The sequence below is a fragment of the Eublepharis macularius genome, chromosome 2, assembly GCF_028583425.1.
Source record: "Eublepharis macularius isolate TG4126 chromosome 2, MPM_Emac_v1.0, whole genome shotgun sequence".
NCBI lineage: Eukaryota > Metazoa > Chordata > Lepidosauria > Squamata > Eublepharidae > Eublepharis > Eublepharis macularius.
The window spans coordinates 64771663-64789039 of NC_072791.1; the positions used below are offsets into that span (position 1 = coordinate 64771663).

Here is a 17377-nt window from a genome sequence, read left to right on the forward strand (position 1 = left end):
CACCCAGAAAGCTGCATCCTTTGCTCTATTCCTGTCCATCACTGGAGGGCTGAACCCAAGGATTTATCACCATGCCAATAAGATACATGAAGTTGACTAGGAACTGTTTCTAGCTAGCTGATTATTTCATCTCATTTCTGTTTGCCTTTATTGATGTTGCCTGTGTCCTTGTTGACTCTCAAAATACACCTGTACTTATTGCCATCCCACCTCTTCATCTTCTCTCCTTTTATCGTCAATAAACTTTTTTTACTCAGAAAAAAGAATTCCAAAAAAGGATTTTTATCAGCCAGTGAAAGGAAGTCAAGGATATTTCTTGGTGAGTCAGGGCATGCCACATGACCGTTGTCTCCCCAAAGAATATCATGCTCCAGCATCAGTGGTAATGGGAAGGATTTCTCCAAAATGGGATTCATGTGGATGGGAAACATAGTTCCTTGCCTTTCTCCCTGTGGTACATACTGGATAGCCATCAATTCCTCAATAACAAGAAAAATGTAAAATTCAAAGACAAAATCTAATGTTCTCCACAAATCTGGGCAAAATGCATCTGAAAGTCACACCTTCAGTGGGTGGGTAAGAAGAAGACAAAGTGGTGGACACTGGAGGACACTGGGAGAACAAAGAACAACACAAACAAGGCTATTTTGTGCTCTAGAAGCAGCAGCGTCCCCTCCAGTCTAGCTTCTGAGCTTTTGCCACATCTTGTGCACTGGCATGTTTTTTTCTGCAATCACAAGCACTAGATGCCAAAAAAAGAAGGATTTTTTTTCAAAGGCCGTCATATTCCAAGATAAGAGCTAGGTTGTATTACACAGTTAAGAAATTTTTAACAAACCTCAAACCACTGACAATAGCTGCTGAAGAAAAAAAAAGTATGACAGTTGGAAAGATTTTGTGGCATTAAGCTGCAAAGACTGAATTTGTCAACAGCTTTCTTGAATCTGAGGTGCCTAAACATGGGACAGAATTTGGAACAGAAAGTCTATTAAATATGGATCTTATTATTACCTTATTATGTATATGTATCTTATTATGTATAGTATCATGTACATTATTATGTATATATTATGTGTATATTATGTAAATATGTATATTAAATATGTATCTTGGAACAGAAAGTCTATTAAATATGTATCTTATAATAATATAAGCACTGACAATATATCAGCACCTTTAGAAACCTTCCTAGGCTCCCTTCCTTGTCTCTAGAAAATCAGCACAAGTTTTAAAAACTCACCTTGGCTTTATTGTCCATGGTAACTGCCAGCTGCATCCTCTTCCCCATCCTGAATGTAAACAAATGATCTGCTTCCTCCTCCTCTTCCTCCTCCTCACTACCAATCCCAAAGCTTGAGGCAGCAGAGCAGCCGCTTCCCCTTTTTTCACTCACTACTCTTTTCTCCTAAAAATGGAGACGATTATCAGTTCATTCCCGTTTTTATATTCTTTTACAACTGAAGAAGATGGAAAACTATGAAAGTGTTAGGGGAGAGCTACAACACCATTTTTGTCAGTGACACAAATACTCTCAAATTCTTTCCAAAGAAACACTTGGTCCCTTTGTTTGATTTGCAGTGCATCCTATAAATCTGGAAAATACATCTCATATGCTTACAAATCTGACATTTGAGTAAAATGTCAAAGGTTTTAAGAAGCTGATAGAGTCATAAATTGTGTGGGACTTTACTACCCAAGGATAAACTATGCAATGCCAAGAGTAGGCAGTCTTGCATGGTTTATTTCCCTTTTTATCAGAACCCCCTGAGCTTGTGATATTTTAAATCTACAAAGGAAGAATAGGGACTCCAAAACTTTTGAGAATTGTCATAAATTATCTCTGTTAAGGGATCCCCTGAGTACAGACTCTACTTACTTTGAAACATAATAAATATCCTCCCGGATCAGAAAAAGGTCCACTGAAGCTACAATCTTTGGCATGCTTACTAAAGTAGGGGGTAAGCCCCATTTGAACTCAGTGACAAATATCCCTGGGTAAACTTGCATTGGGTTGGACACCTCTTACAATAATGAAACCAACAGCCGCTAGCTGATCCACTAGTCTCTGGCTATGATTTACTTTCTATCTACTCCTACGGAATTGGCATACAAGTCACTTGGAAAAAAATGGGCATACTAATTTATAAGAAATACTGCATTTCATCTGAAACGTTGGGCCATACCTAACACTGTCTTCTACATTAGGAGATCTCAAGCATAATCTTCTATGACTCGAAAGACTATAACTGCCAGTCTCCACCACCTAAATGCTCCTGGAGATTGCCAGCAGTGGCCTGGCAACACTAGCCCCAGAGCAAGTATCCCTCAGAGATGAAAGGAAATGGCGTTATGTGGTCTGAGATAACATTTTTAATTAACTTGACTACTGTTGTGCAGACATTGGCATACAGCTTTATGAGGTATTTAAAGAGAAACACAATGTATACCTTAGCTCCACTCCTAAAGCTGAGAAACAAAAAAAGTATCCATTAATGAGGAGTCTGTTTCCTGCCTATAACTAATAATTCAGGGTGACTGGAAAATGCCGCCGCAGCCATTTTTCTCATGCACCTTCCACATTTTTCACTGCCTATTCTGGATACCACTCAAAGCAATGAAAAATACTCCAGGTTCCCTCTCATCGTTCATTGGTCAATGGTTAGGAGAAGGTATTGCTGGACTCATTTGTTCAAAGCAAAGTCAGGCTAGGGGTGAAAATATAGACTAAGCAGACGTTGGATAAATGGACACTTAATATTCTCACTCTAAAAACCAATCCTGATTTAAATTGAATAGGAGGAAGGAGAATAAATACACAAAGCTGCCATATATAGAATCCAATCATTGTTCTGTTAAGGTCAGTATTGTCTGCTCCATCTGGCAGCGGTTCTCCAGGGCCTTTCACATCACCTAACACCTAGATTTCTTGCATGTATATATTTTTCTCACTTTTTACTGCCTTCTTGTACATTTGGGATCAAATATGCATTCCTCTTTGTGCTTTCATGATCTGTAAGATATCTTCCTGAGAGTGGCCTGGAGCCTCCTGCCCTGTATGTCTGTTCCAATCAGCTCATTATCTACCATGGCTAAGAGGTCCAGCTTTGTATAAAGCCGAGGGGGGAAAGAGACAATGCTTACATTATGAGCTTTGGTAATGGTGATGGTAAGGCCATCTGCCCTGGATCTCCTCGAGGTGACAGCCATTCCCTCCTGCTCTGCTCGCTTTCGGTCCTCTTCTATTTCCTGAAAAAGACCACATTACAGCATCATACTACAAGCAGAAAGCCAAAAGGAATGCAAGTGTTCTGAAACAAGGAGAGAAGCAAACAGGTACTTCAGATAACCATGGTTTTCTAAGGCGAGGGCTGGTGCCATCGCTAGATTTCATAATATCAACGTCCTGTTGATGTCTCTATTCTCCGATGCTCAGCTGTTTCAGGGAACTGAAGAAAGTTTGAAAAAAGCTTCATCATCTGTGCCATGAAAATCTAGCCCACTTTCACCACTAGTGAACAGGTTTTGCATTGTTTTAAAAGACTACAAAATCTGTTTGACCACAGACTTTAAGAGAAATATGTGAAAATCAGAGGAAGCAATGCCTCTTTCAAACTACTTTCTGCTCTTACAGCATTGTTCTGTCTTTAGCCTATTAAATCTCACCCAAATATAGCCTCAAAACACTGTATCATGGTAGAGGAAACTGCAACTGGATCTTTTATGAATATAATATATAGTTGACTTGTCATTAGCATGTTAATGGCATCGCACTCCAAAGTTCTGGAAAACTCACCCAGCAGCTTCACACAGATGTTAAACAGTACAAAATACAATACTGATTCCTGTGGTACACCTCCTGTCCCTGTTGCCAAACAAGCATCTTCTAGAACTATTCTATGACTATGTTCACTAGAGGGGAGGGGAGCGAGAGAGTGCCCTTCTGACTCCAAAGGCTGCAGCATTTTTCTCTCTCTCTGACCTGCAAGGCAGTTCTCATGGGTCGAATCCACATTCACCTATTACCCACATTTTTAATGGAAATCTTCCGTTTGTCTCCAATCCACAAATTTCTCCTCTCTGTTCACATTTATGCTTCCAATGCGTCTTTCTCGCCACTGGAAAAACAGCTTTTGTGGGCGGGACCTCATTTTCCCGCCCATGTTTTTTATTTTTTGAACACACTTTTCCGTTATTTCGATTTTACCATATAAGGAAACATCATCAAAGCGATATATCACATGAACACTTGGAAAGCAATTGGTGCTTGTTTTTGGGCGGGGGATTTAAAAAATCGACAAAAAGGGAAGGGTTTAGGAAAAAACTCTTTGTGGGTGTTAGTGGATGGTCGGTTTGGTTGGTGTCAGTGCTTTGTGTGATGGTCATGGATCCCATAATTGCTATCATTGCTCATGTTATGTGGATCTTCATGGAGTGGCAGACGCAGATGCTGCTGGCTTACCAGCGGTACTCTGTTCAAAGGTGGCGGGCCGCCGCCAGGATTTTTTTCCAGAGTTCTGGAACCACCGTTGCCTGGGCGTGTTCAAGAAGACGGCGGCACCAGCGGTTTCTGCAGTGGTTCCTGCTTGCTGAGATGGAGGCGCCGAGGCAGCACTGGGTGTACCCACGCAGCACGGACTGGTGGGAAAACATTGTGATGGTGCACTGGGATGACCGTCGCTGGATGCGCCGCTTCTGAATGTCCAAGAGCACGTTCATCGAGCTGGTGGAGGCTCATTTAAGCTGCAATTTTTTTTGATCGAATCTTTGGCATAACGATATTATGCTAAATAGAAACCAGTGCCTTATTTCGTTGGGGCATTGACGGAGATCCAATATTCCCAGACGTGTGTTACCCCATTGTTGTTGCAACCACCAATCAACTCAAGCACCGTCAATAATTTAGGATATTTAATTTTGCTATATCAATAGGAAGAATCTTGCAAGAAATAAATAAAAAAATATTTTTTTTATTCATCAGTACTGCATAAAAGTGATGCTTTGATAAGAATAAATTAATCTTTTTAAAAAGACATGCCAAATGTTAGAACATCATCCCAGGCAATATTCGAGCGAATGTGAAGTGTCATAGGGGACTGAGTATATGTGGAGAAAGCCGGGAAGCCTGATAGCTGTGCTGCTATGTGATCTTTATTGTGCAGGAATATATGCCGTAATTTCGGTATTACATTGATCTAGAGAAAAATAAAAAATAGTAAAAAAACAGGGAGTTGTGCGAGGCCGGTATTAGGCTACATTGCCAAAAAAAGTTTTACACTCAACCAGAAATGATTTCGAAGACATATGAGTTATAATTCCCAGACAATGAAAGAAAAAAATGAAAAACAGGCATTAACAGACTACGGAGCACTTGATAATAGAATCGGCCAATGGGAACGCAGGGAATGGCCAGAAATACTTGAATGGGGGTGGTTTAAAAAAAAGGCGTGTAAATTGCGCTTGTAGGTGTTCACGTCCACCATGAAATTCCTGCAAGAAAACAGTGACTGAAGATCCGAGAGGAATGCAGAAGAGATGCGTGTGATTTATCAGGTAATGTGACCGGCACTCGGGAATGCGGGGAAAAGGTGGGGACAATGCGTTAAAAAAGGAGTAATGTGGATTCAGCCATGATTTTACATCTCATGTTGATTTCTCTTAGATAAACAATTCCAGAATCTGATGTGAAATTCGTATTCAAAATCTTATCACATGAGTGCTGATATAAACAAAGCTGGCATGAGTCTGGTTACATAGTCTTTGAGAAGTTGGATGCCTATACGTTTAAATGTTTTTGTCAATTTTGTGCAGGGCTGTATTAAATGAATTTGAATTTTCTACTCTCAACTAATCTTGCCAGTAAATATACCAACTATGCTTCTAAGCAATGGTGCCGGTTAAGCCAAGATCACTTGCACTGCAAAGCTCAGGAGGGTTGAAGATCAGCTGTAAACCAACCTTTCTGCATGGATTCTTTCTCTGAATCCTTTTATCAAATTCAGAAATCTGATAAAAGCTTTTTTACAACTGCCTGTTTTTCACACTTGCACCCCAACAATGAGAGAGGACCTGAAAAGCATTTTGAGCAGCACATGTGAATTCAGTCAAAGATGATGCTTTGAAGCAAACCTGAAATAGATTAGTTTTTCTAAAATTAGCACCTGCTATCAAGCTACAAAACCTTAAGAAGGATAAGCAATAGAGCTAGGGGGCACCACATATCCAAAAGAACTTGAGTCAAACTCACTTGATATCTTCTCATAAGTGCTTCATTTTTTTTCCGCAAAGCTATGATTTTCTTATCCAATTCAACATCTTTCAGCTCTTTCTTCCGCAACACTGCATCATCCACTGTGGCATCCTAATATTGCAAAGAAAATGCATTAGTGGATTAAGATATATGGCCAATAATACAGAGAACTGCTTGTCCTATTTGTTTCAGCTACAGCTGGGTTAATACAAAAGCAGAGGGGGAAATCTACGGTCCTCACTCACCCACATCAATGACCTATTCCTGTTGTAGGAGAGTAAGGTTGCCAACTCCAGACAGGATCTGGAGATCTCCCAAAATTAAAACTGATCTCCTGACTACAGAGATCAGTTTCCCTTGAGAAAGTGGCAGTTTAGTAGGGTGGACACCTTCCCCAAATTCTGCTTTCCCTAGGACTCACCCCCCACCCCCAAATCTCCAGGAATTTCCCAACCTGAAGTTGGCAAGCCTAGGGGAGGAAGGTTAAGAATGTCTTTAGAGCAGCTGAATGAGCTCTGGACTGAGCTTCTCTTCCCCGTTTCAAGAATTTAGCCTGGGTGTGGCCAGAGGCATGAGCCAAAGGGTTTGGGGGCCTTGACCTATAGCCTGAGGCCCTAAATGAACTGCCAGTAGATCCAGTACTTGCCTATGATATGAGGTATTGTACTGTTTGTTTGTCTTCTCTGTTTGTTTATTTAAATTGTAGCTTTGTAAACTGTATTTTCATTTTTCAGAATTTGTAAGCCACTTTGGATCCCCACTGAGGAAATGAATGAACGAACGAACGAACAGACAGGGAAGGCACTTGAAACCATCAGAGTGGTTTCAAAGTGGATTAAGAAACAAATAGAACCTTTCTTTTTAAAAGCAGGTATGCTTAAAATATAATCCATATTTCATATAAGACAGTAAAGGTAATAATAATAGGAACGAATCTCATACAAAATCCCCACAGACAGTTTCAGGTTTGCCTCAGCCCCTGAATGCTCCTCCATTTTTCAGACATTCTACTAGCATGCTGAAAGGTCACCAATGTATAATCCATAGCAGGCAGGGTAAGCAGGAGATGGCATGTCACACTTGCAGGTGGGTGTGGGGATAGAGGAAGAGCAAATTCTTAGTAATTGTTATGAAAACCCTTCATCCCACCTAGATTAATTCTGTGTCTCTTCTAGAGATGGGCACGAACCGGAAAAACTTCAACCCATGCGGCTCGTGGTTCGTCAAATTTCACGCGAACCACATGGGTTGGGTTTTTCCCGGTTCATGCCTATCTCTGGTTCACGAACCAGTTTGTTTGGTTCATGAAAATGTCATATCCAGGTCAGAAAACCATCACTTCTGGGTCAGCAGAAGGTCACTTCTGAGCCAGGAGAAGTTCACTTCCGGGTCAGCAGAAGGTCTTCAGGAAGTCCATGCCCTGTTGCCTAGGAAACTGATTGATTGGCACCAGGCTGTCTGCAGTCACGAACCAAAAAACGAACCAAACCAGCCTAAAGTTCATGGAGGTTTGTCAGAAATGGGATCTGATGAACCGCAGTTTGCAAACCACGAACCGGCCAGGTTCGTGCTTAATTTTGGTTCATATTTCAGTTCGTGCCCATCTCTAGTCTCTTCAGTAGTATGTATGCCCCTGGTTGAGAACCATAGGTGTAGAAGAGAATATTCCGCCAGGTTTGCCTTCTCCCACAGGTACTGCTCTGCACCCAAGCAATACTGAGAAGAGCTTAAGGCAAAAGCAGTGGAGACATGGGCTGAATTTCAAATAGCGATTTGAACTAATAAGTTAATTTTTCAGTGGCATGCTCTTCATAGTCCAGAAATACTTTTTTTAAAATTAAAAAAAGCAAATAAATGCTGACTCCATTTAAACCTACTCTGCACACTTTTTCCTTACAAGGAATACAGCAGGGTATTTTTTTAATTTTGCAGGAGAATGAAATATTTGATATTTAAAATTACCATCAATCATCCTGGCAAAAAGAGTGAGCTGATGACTTCTCCCATCTGAGAAATTTTCAAGACCATTTTGCATAACTGGTTCAAATTAGATTGAGAGCCTACCTGAACAGAATTTCTAGGTTCCTGACAATTTGGCCAGGGCTGTCTGCATGAGTGTGTTGCATTCATAATTAGAAAGGAAGTGATGGGTTGGGCACTTACATGTGTAGAATGGAATCAGAACCAGCTGCAATCTGAAACAGACGCCTTTCATTCCCAAAGCAACAAAAAATGTGGAGTGGCAAAGCCACATTCCATAAGAGATACAGTGAATCTATGCATTTCATAGTACAACCTGTTATTTTTTGTAGCTGCATAAGATGGTTCTGTGTTGGCCATATGTTAATATTTTGTCAAATTTTAACTCACTTAGCAATTAACTACAAGCTGTACTTTGTTGTATAAAAATTAAGTAGGCCTAGCGCAAAACATATTGCACAGATAAAATAACTTTTGGGCCTTTAAGTACAACTATTAAGATATAATCAGGTTCAATTCAGTAAACATTGTAGAAGAGTCAAATCATGCAGCTGTAAATAAAAACACTGTAGTATATCCAATGCCATAGGCTGCCTAATGGTTTATCTGAATGATTTGAAAATAATTTCACTTAAAAGTTTTAACATCTCCCAATCATATTTCCATTTCCACTGGAAATAATATGTATGATAAGGAAATTTTTCTAAAAATTCAGCTTGAGGTTTGCTTTACTGTTTGTTTTGTCATCAGGAAGCCCAAACCAATGGTTCAAATTTTAAATAGTTATAAAAACAATAAAAGCCAGTAATGGGAGAAATAGACACAATAAATCATCCCAAGAAGCAGCTCCATTCCAGATTTCTTCTAAAACTCAGTCCCAGGGCCTAGTACTTCCCAGAAGGTTTGACAGCACCAGAAGGCCTTAAGCATCTAAATCCACAGAAGTAGCTCTGTAGGCATCATAAAAAGAAAAGCTCTGTTCCGCACTCCATATATCAAATCTCCTGCAGAATCCTATAAAAGACCTTCAAGGAAAGCTTTAGTCAACAGAGAAGTTTCATCTGAATGACTGATTCAGCTGGGATCTTTCCTGTGAAGGCACCATTTTGAGTGGAGTTCCAAATAAGATTCAAGGTTTTAGTTTTGACCTTTAAAGCCCTTAGGGGACAGGGACCAGCATACTTACAGAACCGCCTCTCAGGGCGAAGCTACAAGTGACAAATGACACTTGAACGGCAAGTGTATTTCTCCCTGTTCACTTGCACTCCACTCAATCCACTTGCCGTTCAAGTGTCATTCGTCACTTGTAGCTTGGCCCTCACTCTATGTACCCCAGAGAGTGCTGAGATCAGCTGATAAACATCAACTGGTGGTTCCGGGCCCCAGGGAGGCTAGGCTGGCCTCAACCAGAGCCAGGGCCTTTTCAGTCCTGGCACTGACCTGGTGGAACTTTCTATCAGTGGGTATGTGGGCCTACCAAGATCTTCTATCTTTTTGGCATGTCTGCAAGACTGAGATGCTCCGCCAGGCATATGGCTGAGGCCAGCCAAGTAGTCATCTGGAAAGCCTGCCAGCCGGCCTCTTGTCAGAGGGGGCCATCTGATTATCTGGCCCCCTACGTGAGTTGCAATGCAAACTGAATGGCCTGTTCCCCCCTCCTTCTTCCCATCTCCTGTGTATCACTGGCAGGGGTGGGTTGTAGGGTCGGTGTCTGAGGGTGGTTTTTACAGAAAATGTTATGATTTTATTGTAAATTATATGTTTTTATTGCTGTAACCTGCCCTGAGCCTGCTTGCGGGGGAGTGGGAGGCCAAGATAGAGGCCTAATCAATCAATCAATCAATCAATCAATCAATCAATCATTTATATTTATGGTATTTTCCATTACTGCTATAAATACACCAGCTGTGAAACTATGATGCTGCTGTATACCATCAGTCCATCTAGGTTAATATTGAGCAGTGTGATATAACGGTTTGAGTGCTGGACTAGGACCAGGGAGACCCAAGTTTAACCCCCCACTAGCCATGAAATTCACAGGGTTACAAATCATTCTCTTTCAACCTAATCTGCCTCATATGATTGTTGTGAAAATAACATGGAGGAGCAGAGAAATATCCCTCCATCTAGGGATGCCAAGTCCCTGGGGTCCAAACCAGGTGGACGGGGGTGGGTGGGGGTGGAGGGCATGTTAGTATTTTCTCACCTTTCAGATATCATTCCTGCAATGACTCGGAAGCTACAGGTTGCACCAGTGTTTTAGGTCAATTTTTACTAAATTGCCCCCGGCGCGACCCCATCACTTCTGTGTTGTACCAGGAATGATGTCATTTTTCCTCCAGGCCTGTTGGCAATCTTAGTGCTCCCTCTCTTTCTCAGGGAGCCTGTTCTACAAAGTGGCAGCCACTATAAAGAAGGAATGTGCTTTAGCAGATGCTGAGGGGCCACCTTAATCAGGAACAACGAGAAGACGGCAGCCAGAAGACTGCATTGGTGCACAGGGAAATATGGAGAGAGGTGGTTCTTTAGATATGTGGGTCCTAGGCCTTCTTTCATCTTAGAATCACTGACTAACTTCCAACATTATAATTGCTGTGTATCAAAGTACTTCTGCATATTACTTCTGAGATAAAAGCTATAGTGTAGGAAACACTTATATGAATCAGAAGTATTTAAATCCTTTGCAACTTGTCTCCTGGGGTAAAAATGGTCCAACTCAATGAATTCAGCTGACCACAACAATTGCTTTCGGGAGTACTTGGGATACCAGGTGGGCTTTGGAAGCTGCCCTGAAACATCTCGTTGAGCCTTTTGTATGACCCAGGGACTGCAGCGTGGGCTCTGCAATTTGCAGCAGCTCAAAAAAGGGATCTGCCATCGTGCAAATCATTGGGACTGGCTGTGCCTCAGTGATAACAGTACCTGCTTTTTATGCAGAAGGCCTTCAGTTCGAATTAAAAGATCGCATCTAGTAAGAGTTGGGAAAGGCCTTGCTCTGTTTGAAACTCTGGAGAGTTGCTGCTAGTCAGATTCATTCATTCATTCATTCATTCATTCATTCATTCATTCATTCATTCATTCATTCATTCATTCATTCATTCATTCATTGCATTTCTATCCCTCCCTCCAAGGAGCTCAAGGTGGAAGGGTTTCCAGCCCCCCCCCCAGTGGGGGATGCCCTACCCCCAGCACCCAGCTCCCACCCTTCTACACTGACTCTCACCTGGCTGGTGGGGGAAAAACACAGGAACAGGGTGGTGGGGGTGTAGTGCACTCCCATGTCATGATGGGAATGTCTGTCCTTTTAATGTGTGGAAATAGGCAGTTGAAAGTGTCTTGGAGGTAAATAACATTGTCTGGTAAATAGCATCCCACCAAGCCTTTATTAAAGAGATAAGTCCTATTTTCTCCAAAGAATTAGCAAGTGGTCAGCATTCTGAGAAGTTTTTAGGAGTCACAGTAAGGCCATTTTCTTATTTGCTAGGGCTTTTAATGGGGTTTAAGTCACAGGCAGGGCTCATTTTAAGGGGGAACGCACCAGAACGCCATTTCAGCAGTTCTCCAAAGAGGCCACTTGTCCGGTGGCCCCACACACCTGATTTTTGGGCATTCTGGGCCCGTTTTGGCCTGGATGGGGGCTGAAACGGCCCGGATCGGGTCAGTGTCGGGCAGGGGCACCCTCCCTCACCCAGCACCAACCTGATACTGGCCATTTCGGTCCCAATCCGGGCCCAAACAGGCCCAAAACGGCCACTTAGGGATGTTTTGGGTCCATTTTGGCCTGGATTTAGGCCAAAACAGGCTGGATTGGGTTGGTGCCAGGCAGGGGAGGGTTTCCCTGTCTGGCACCAACCTGATCTGGGCCCAAAAGGGCCCCAAATGGCCACTTTTGGCAGCTTTGGGCACATTTCCACTGAGATTGGGGCAAAAACAGCTGGGATCGGGTCGGTGCCAGGTGAGGGAAGCCTCTCCCACCTGGCACAGATCTGGTCCCAGCTGTTTCATCTGCGAGCCAGGCCCAAATGGGCCCCAAATGGCCATTTTTGGCCATTTTGAACCTGTTTTGGCCTGGATTGGGGCCGAAACAGCCTGGATCGGGGCCGAAACAGCCCAGATAGGGTCGGTGCCGGGAGGGAGACCCCTCCCCTGCCTGGCACTGACCTGATCTGGGCTGTTTTGGGCCCGATCCAAGCTAAAATGGGTTGAAAATGGCAATTTTCAGACATTTTGGGCCCATTTTGGCCTGGATCGGGCAGTTTGTCCCAAACTGGGGCCAAAATGGGCCTCATCAGGCCACTGCCAAGTAGAGGAACACTTCCCCATCTGGCAGCAGCCGAATCCCGGCCATTTCGGGCCTGTTCCTGGCCATTTTGGGCCCAATTCGGGCCCAAAATGGCCAGGCTCGGGCCCAAAACAGCCAGGATTGGGCCTGAAACGGCCAGGATCAGGCCTCTGATGGGTGGTGGATCACTCTCCCACTCAGCAGTGGCCCAATCCTGACCATTTTGTGCCCCTTTTCAGCCATTTTCATCCCCTTTTTGGCATTTTGGGCCCAATTTCAGTCCTGAATAGCCAGGATTGGGTCCAAAACAGCCAGGATAGGTGATGTCAGGGGGTGCAGCATATACAAATCAGTCACACTAATGATACACTTTCGTGATTGCAAGGGGTGTGGCATATGCTAATGAGTTATGCTAATGAGTTATGCTAATGAGTTCCTCCAGCTCTTTTTCTACGAAATGACCCCTGGTCACAGGCATTTGGGGGAAACAGGATAGAGTTTTATTGTATTTTGTATGTTTTTAATATTGAAATTTAAAGTCATCTTCAGGCACTAGTGAAAGGAAGGGTATAAATAATATGATAAATAAAGTTCTAAAAACAGTTCTATTTTAGCTTAAAGAAGTGTGACCCACAAAAGCCTACAATGTTACCAATATTAGTAGAATATTAGTAGTAGTAGAACTGATGCTACCAACAGGTCCTGCAAAAGATGACCAGTTCAGCCTACTTTATATTGTTGATCAGAATAGCTCTGATATTTTTGACCAGAGAAGACATTTCACTCCTCCCTAACTTTGACACATTCACTACCCCACCCTAAAAGGACAGCACCAACAAACAACAAAGGACCGACGGGATTGATTCAGCAGAACTGCAAAGCAGCACTTGGAGGGAGGGCACCAATTCCCTGCTGGTGAACCGTGAGCAGCCCATGGAAGCGTGGTCAGCATTTTTCTTCCTGGCTGTTGCTGCTGCGTTGCAGTCGGTAACAAGAGGATGTTCCCACTGCCAGGCTGCTCGAAAGAATGCCGGCTGTGTTGCTGCTTGGGGTGGAAAGTGACTGAGACCCCACTACTATAAAGCTCTCCCAGGGAGCCAATCCCCTCCTCCCCCCCATGCCATAGTGACTAGACCAGGGAGTTATAAATGGCTTTGGCAGCACAAACATGCAACGGCTGGGAATCAGAAAGCAGTGCCTGATCAGCCAGAGGGGCCAATGGGAAAGAAGGGGAGGGAGACCCAGACATGCACAGCTCTGTTTCTCTATTAAAATACATCCGAAATGGGAGGGGGAGCAAAATAAGGAGGTCGTTAATGGAAGCTTAATGGAGATTTTCCATTGTATCCCTCACCTCACGCTCAGTCTTGAGTGGGCATTATTTTCTCACAGAACATGGCTCTGCCTACACCATTTCCCTGCATGCTTTCGAAGTCAGCAATAAGAAAGATTTCAGAGAGAAGCCAGGCTTCGGAGAGAGAAAGAATAGCCTGGGGGGTGAGGGACAAAGACCAGGATGGGGCCCCAACCCAGTTATTCTTTCTGGAAGCCTATGCACAAGCTCTCTAATAAACATTCTCACTCTTTGCTCTGACAGATGCAGCTCCAGACTCCCTGTCTTGGCATGGGAAATGTCTGTCATTACCCAGCTTTCTGGTATTTATTCCCTTCCTCCACCCTCATCTGCTCAGTGAGCGCACTTGTCCCCCTGAATCAGCCTGCTCTGAGGTGATAGTCACATCAAAATCTGCTATATGGAAAACACCCTTTGGGTTTTTGTTTTTGTTATTTTGCCTTCCCACATCTTTCTGATTCATATCTGGTGGCCAAAAACAAAATACCCCGAAATGACAATACCATTTTTAAAGTCAATTTCTGGCTTTCCTGAATGCAGGAATGATCCCCCACACCCCTCCCAGTCACAACAAAGGCAGCACTCACAGGTCGGTGCATTTTGGACATCAGTGGTGAAGCTTGGCGGATTCCACAGCAGAGCTAAAAGAGGAGAGCCATCAGTCGGCCTTTCTCAGTACTGGTTGCACAGCATACGAGATCATGTTTTGATTACAAAAGCCCTGCCTGGGCTCCCAGCCAAGAGCACTGGCTGCCTAATATACCAAAGCAGAGGCAGGCAATTGGACACTCTTAGTTTGCCTTTCTCTGTAACTGCGCCTCTTTCTTCCTCCCCAAGACTCTTGCATCCGGGGAAGCTCCATGTGCAAAAGGAGAGCACCACCATTTGTGAAACAAATCAGCAGGATCCAACTCACCTACGTGTCAACATTATTTTATTACAAATAAATTATGCCAGTATCTTTTTACCTGATTAAACAATTTCATAATTTCAGTTTCCTCTAGAATCTCTCAAATTATCTCTTGTTATAAAGCACTAAATTCAGGCTGTCAGATGCACAATTCCTTCTTCCACTTGCTTCCCCCCCCCCCCCCCCAGTCTTCTAGGTCCACGTTATTTCTTTTTCTCATAAGGACTAGCTAGTTCCTTCGAGATCCTTTGGTGCCCATCAACAGTCAGAATTGACTTGAATGGATTTAGATCAGTGGTGACCGAAGAATCACTGACATACTCTTCTGTTGTCTCCTCATTTCATTCATTCAGTGTTGCTAAATGCTCCTTCACAGCTTTCTTTCTTTCTTTTTCTTTTTCTTTTGTTAATGCCAAAGTAGTTCAGCTTCTTAAAAAATCATCTGTCAAGGTCTGTCTGGGGATGAGCAATGTATCCAGGGTATCATTTACTTTGTCTCCCTGTGGTAATGCTGTAAAATTCCTTCTCATTCTTTCTTGTAGTAAATTAGTTGCATATGAAGTTATGCCTGATATTCCTTCACATCTACATCGTGGGGACGTGCAGTGGCTCAGTGACAGAGCATCCACTTTACAGGCAGGTGTGAAGGATGTCTGCCTGAGACCTTGGAGAGCCACTGCTAGTCAGAGTAGACAATACTGACTTCAACAGACCAATGGTCTGACTCCACAGAAGGCTGCTTCATGTGTTTCATGTATTCCATGTGCCAATACGCTTGGCCTTAGGGCCAAATAAGATGTTACATGGCAGATAATAAACTTTGAACAATTTTAAAATGAAAGGTAGCCATAGGGAGCTGTGGACTGGAATAGAGCAATGGTGGAGTGGAATAGAGCAACTGTTACCTAAGCTCAGCTGATCTGGTCACACTGATCCATGCTTCTGTGACCTGTAATCTGTTGGGGGTTACCCTTTGAAAACAACCCAGAAACTACAACTAATCCAGAATGTGGCAGCCTGACTATTGTCAGGTGCTAGCCCCTGGTAACATTAGGTTTCCAGTTTTGAAAGAACCACACTAGTGGCCTGTTTGTTTGAGAGCTCAGTTCAAGGTGCTGTAAAGCCCTTATGACTTGGTTGGAACCCATATATTTGCAGGACTATCCCCTTCCCTATGTCCCTGTGCACCAACTACAATGTTCAGGCAGCCGCCTGATGGCAATCTTATTTCTCAGAATGGCCTGTCTAGCATCAACCAGACTCAGGTCTTTTCCACTGTGGTGCCTGCTCTGTGGAATGGGCTCCCTGCTCCCTGCAGAAGTGAGGGGAGCCCCACCGTGGAGATCTTCAGTAGATGCTGCACAGCCTGTTTGTCTGTCAGGATTTTTGAGGGGGTTTGAAAAGCAGGCATGTTTTAAGGGGGGAGGGAAGGATTTGGGGGATGTTATTTTATTTTGGTTTTTTAAACTGTAAATGTTTTTAATCTACTATTGTAAGCTGCCAAGGAAAGGTGGGGTAAAAATGGTTTAATAAATAAATAAAGCATTGATGCTTCTCTCTTCCTGCTGTGACCATTTTCCCACTCAAAACTGCCTGTACACAGCTGCTTCTCGACTAAAGGCGGAGGAAGCAGCTTGGAAGAGACAGTTTTGAGCAGAAATATGGGCAGAGAAGTGAGGCTTAAGAAGCCTCTTTCTTCCCGTCCCACAACATTCACAAACCTGCAGCTTCCCGCAACTGCGTTTAATTCATTGAAAATCTTTTGGAGATGGGTAACCCCACCTGCAATGTTATCATGTAGTTTGGCCCTCAGCAAGTTGCTTTTCGTGAAAGAAGCAAGGATCCTAAAAGGAGCAAGGATCTTTTTCCTAATTCCTATTATATTATAATTCCTATTATATACAGCCCACCATGCACCAGGAGAGTGGACCGGAACAGCAGGTTTTGATTTTCGTTCTCATTATCCTGAACAGGAGCAGCTCAGCATTCAGGGTCCAGAGGTACTGTGATGATGGTGGAAAGTTCTTTCCAGTTCCCAGCATGTATATTGGCAGAAGCAGGTGTGTGGATTCAGCATGTTACTTCTCCAGTCCAGCTACGCTGTACGACGGGTTCATATTACAGACTGCGTGATATTGGTCTTTGGAAGCATGCGTCTCCTCCCCTTCTGTGCCCAGATTCAAAATAATGCTTCAGTTTCTTGGCCCCAAATGTGTTGCCACATTTGATACAAATATCTTTACCCCTATGATCTTTAAGGACCACATTGTGGATGGATTTTTCATATTATTATTATTTGCTATGGCTGTGCTGAAGCAATAAAGATATGTAAGTAAGTAAGATCATGAAGCTGCCTTCTGTTCAGTCAGACCGTTGGTTCTGTCAGCGTCAACATTGCCTACTCTGATGGGCAACAAGCCTGTAGGTTCACAGGTTGGGGTCTTGCACATCATCTATTACCTGATCCTTTTCAGCTGGAGATATCAGGGCTTGAACCTGGGACTTTCTGCATGCAAAGCAGATGCTCTGCCACTGAGCCCCTGGTCGTTCATGTCACCTGGTACCTGATCCTTTTATCACCAAATGCCAGAGATTGAACTCAGG

General features: G+C 43.3%; 1 protein-coding gene across 1 annotated transcript in view; it reads right to left on the bottom strand.

Moving 5' to 3' along the window:
* The window catches only part of CCDC9B (coiled-coil domain containing 9B), a 90734-nt gene extending 76203 nt beyond the window's left edge, over positions 1-14531 (bottom strand). The window contains exons 1-4 of the mRNA XM_054969920.1: positions 14451-14531; positions 6245-6358; positions 3142-3246; positions 1241-1405 (exon numbers count right to left, since the gene is read on the bottom strand). Of these exons, the coding sequence (XP_054825895.1) occupies positions 1241-1405; positions 3142-3246; positions 6245-6358; positions 14451-14471 (405 nt within the window). The 5' untranslated portion in view covers positions 14472-14531. The remainder of the gene's footprint in view (positions 1-1240; positions 1406-3141; positions 3247-6244; positions 6359-14450) is intronic.
* Between the last annotated feature and the right edge of the window lie 2846 nt (positions 14532-17377).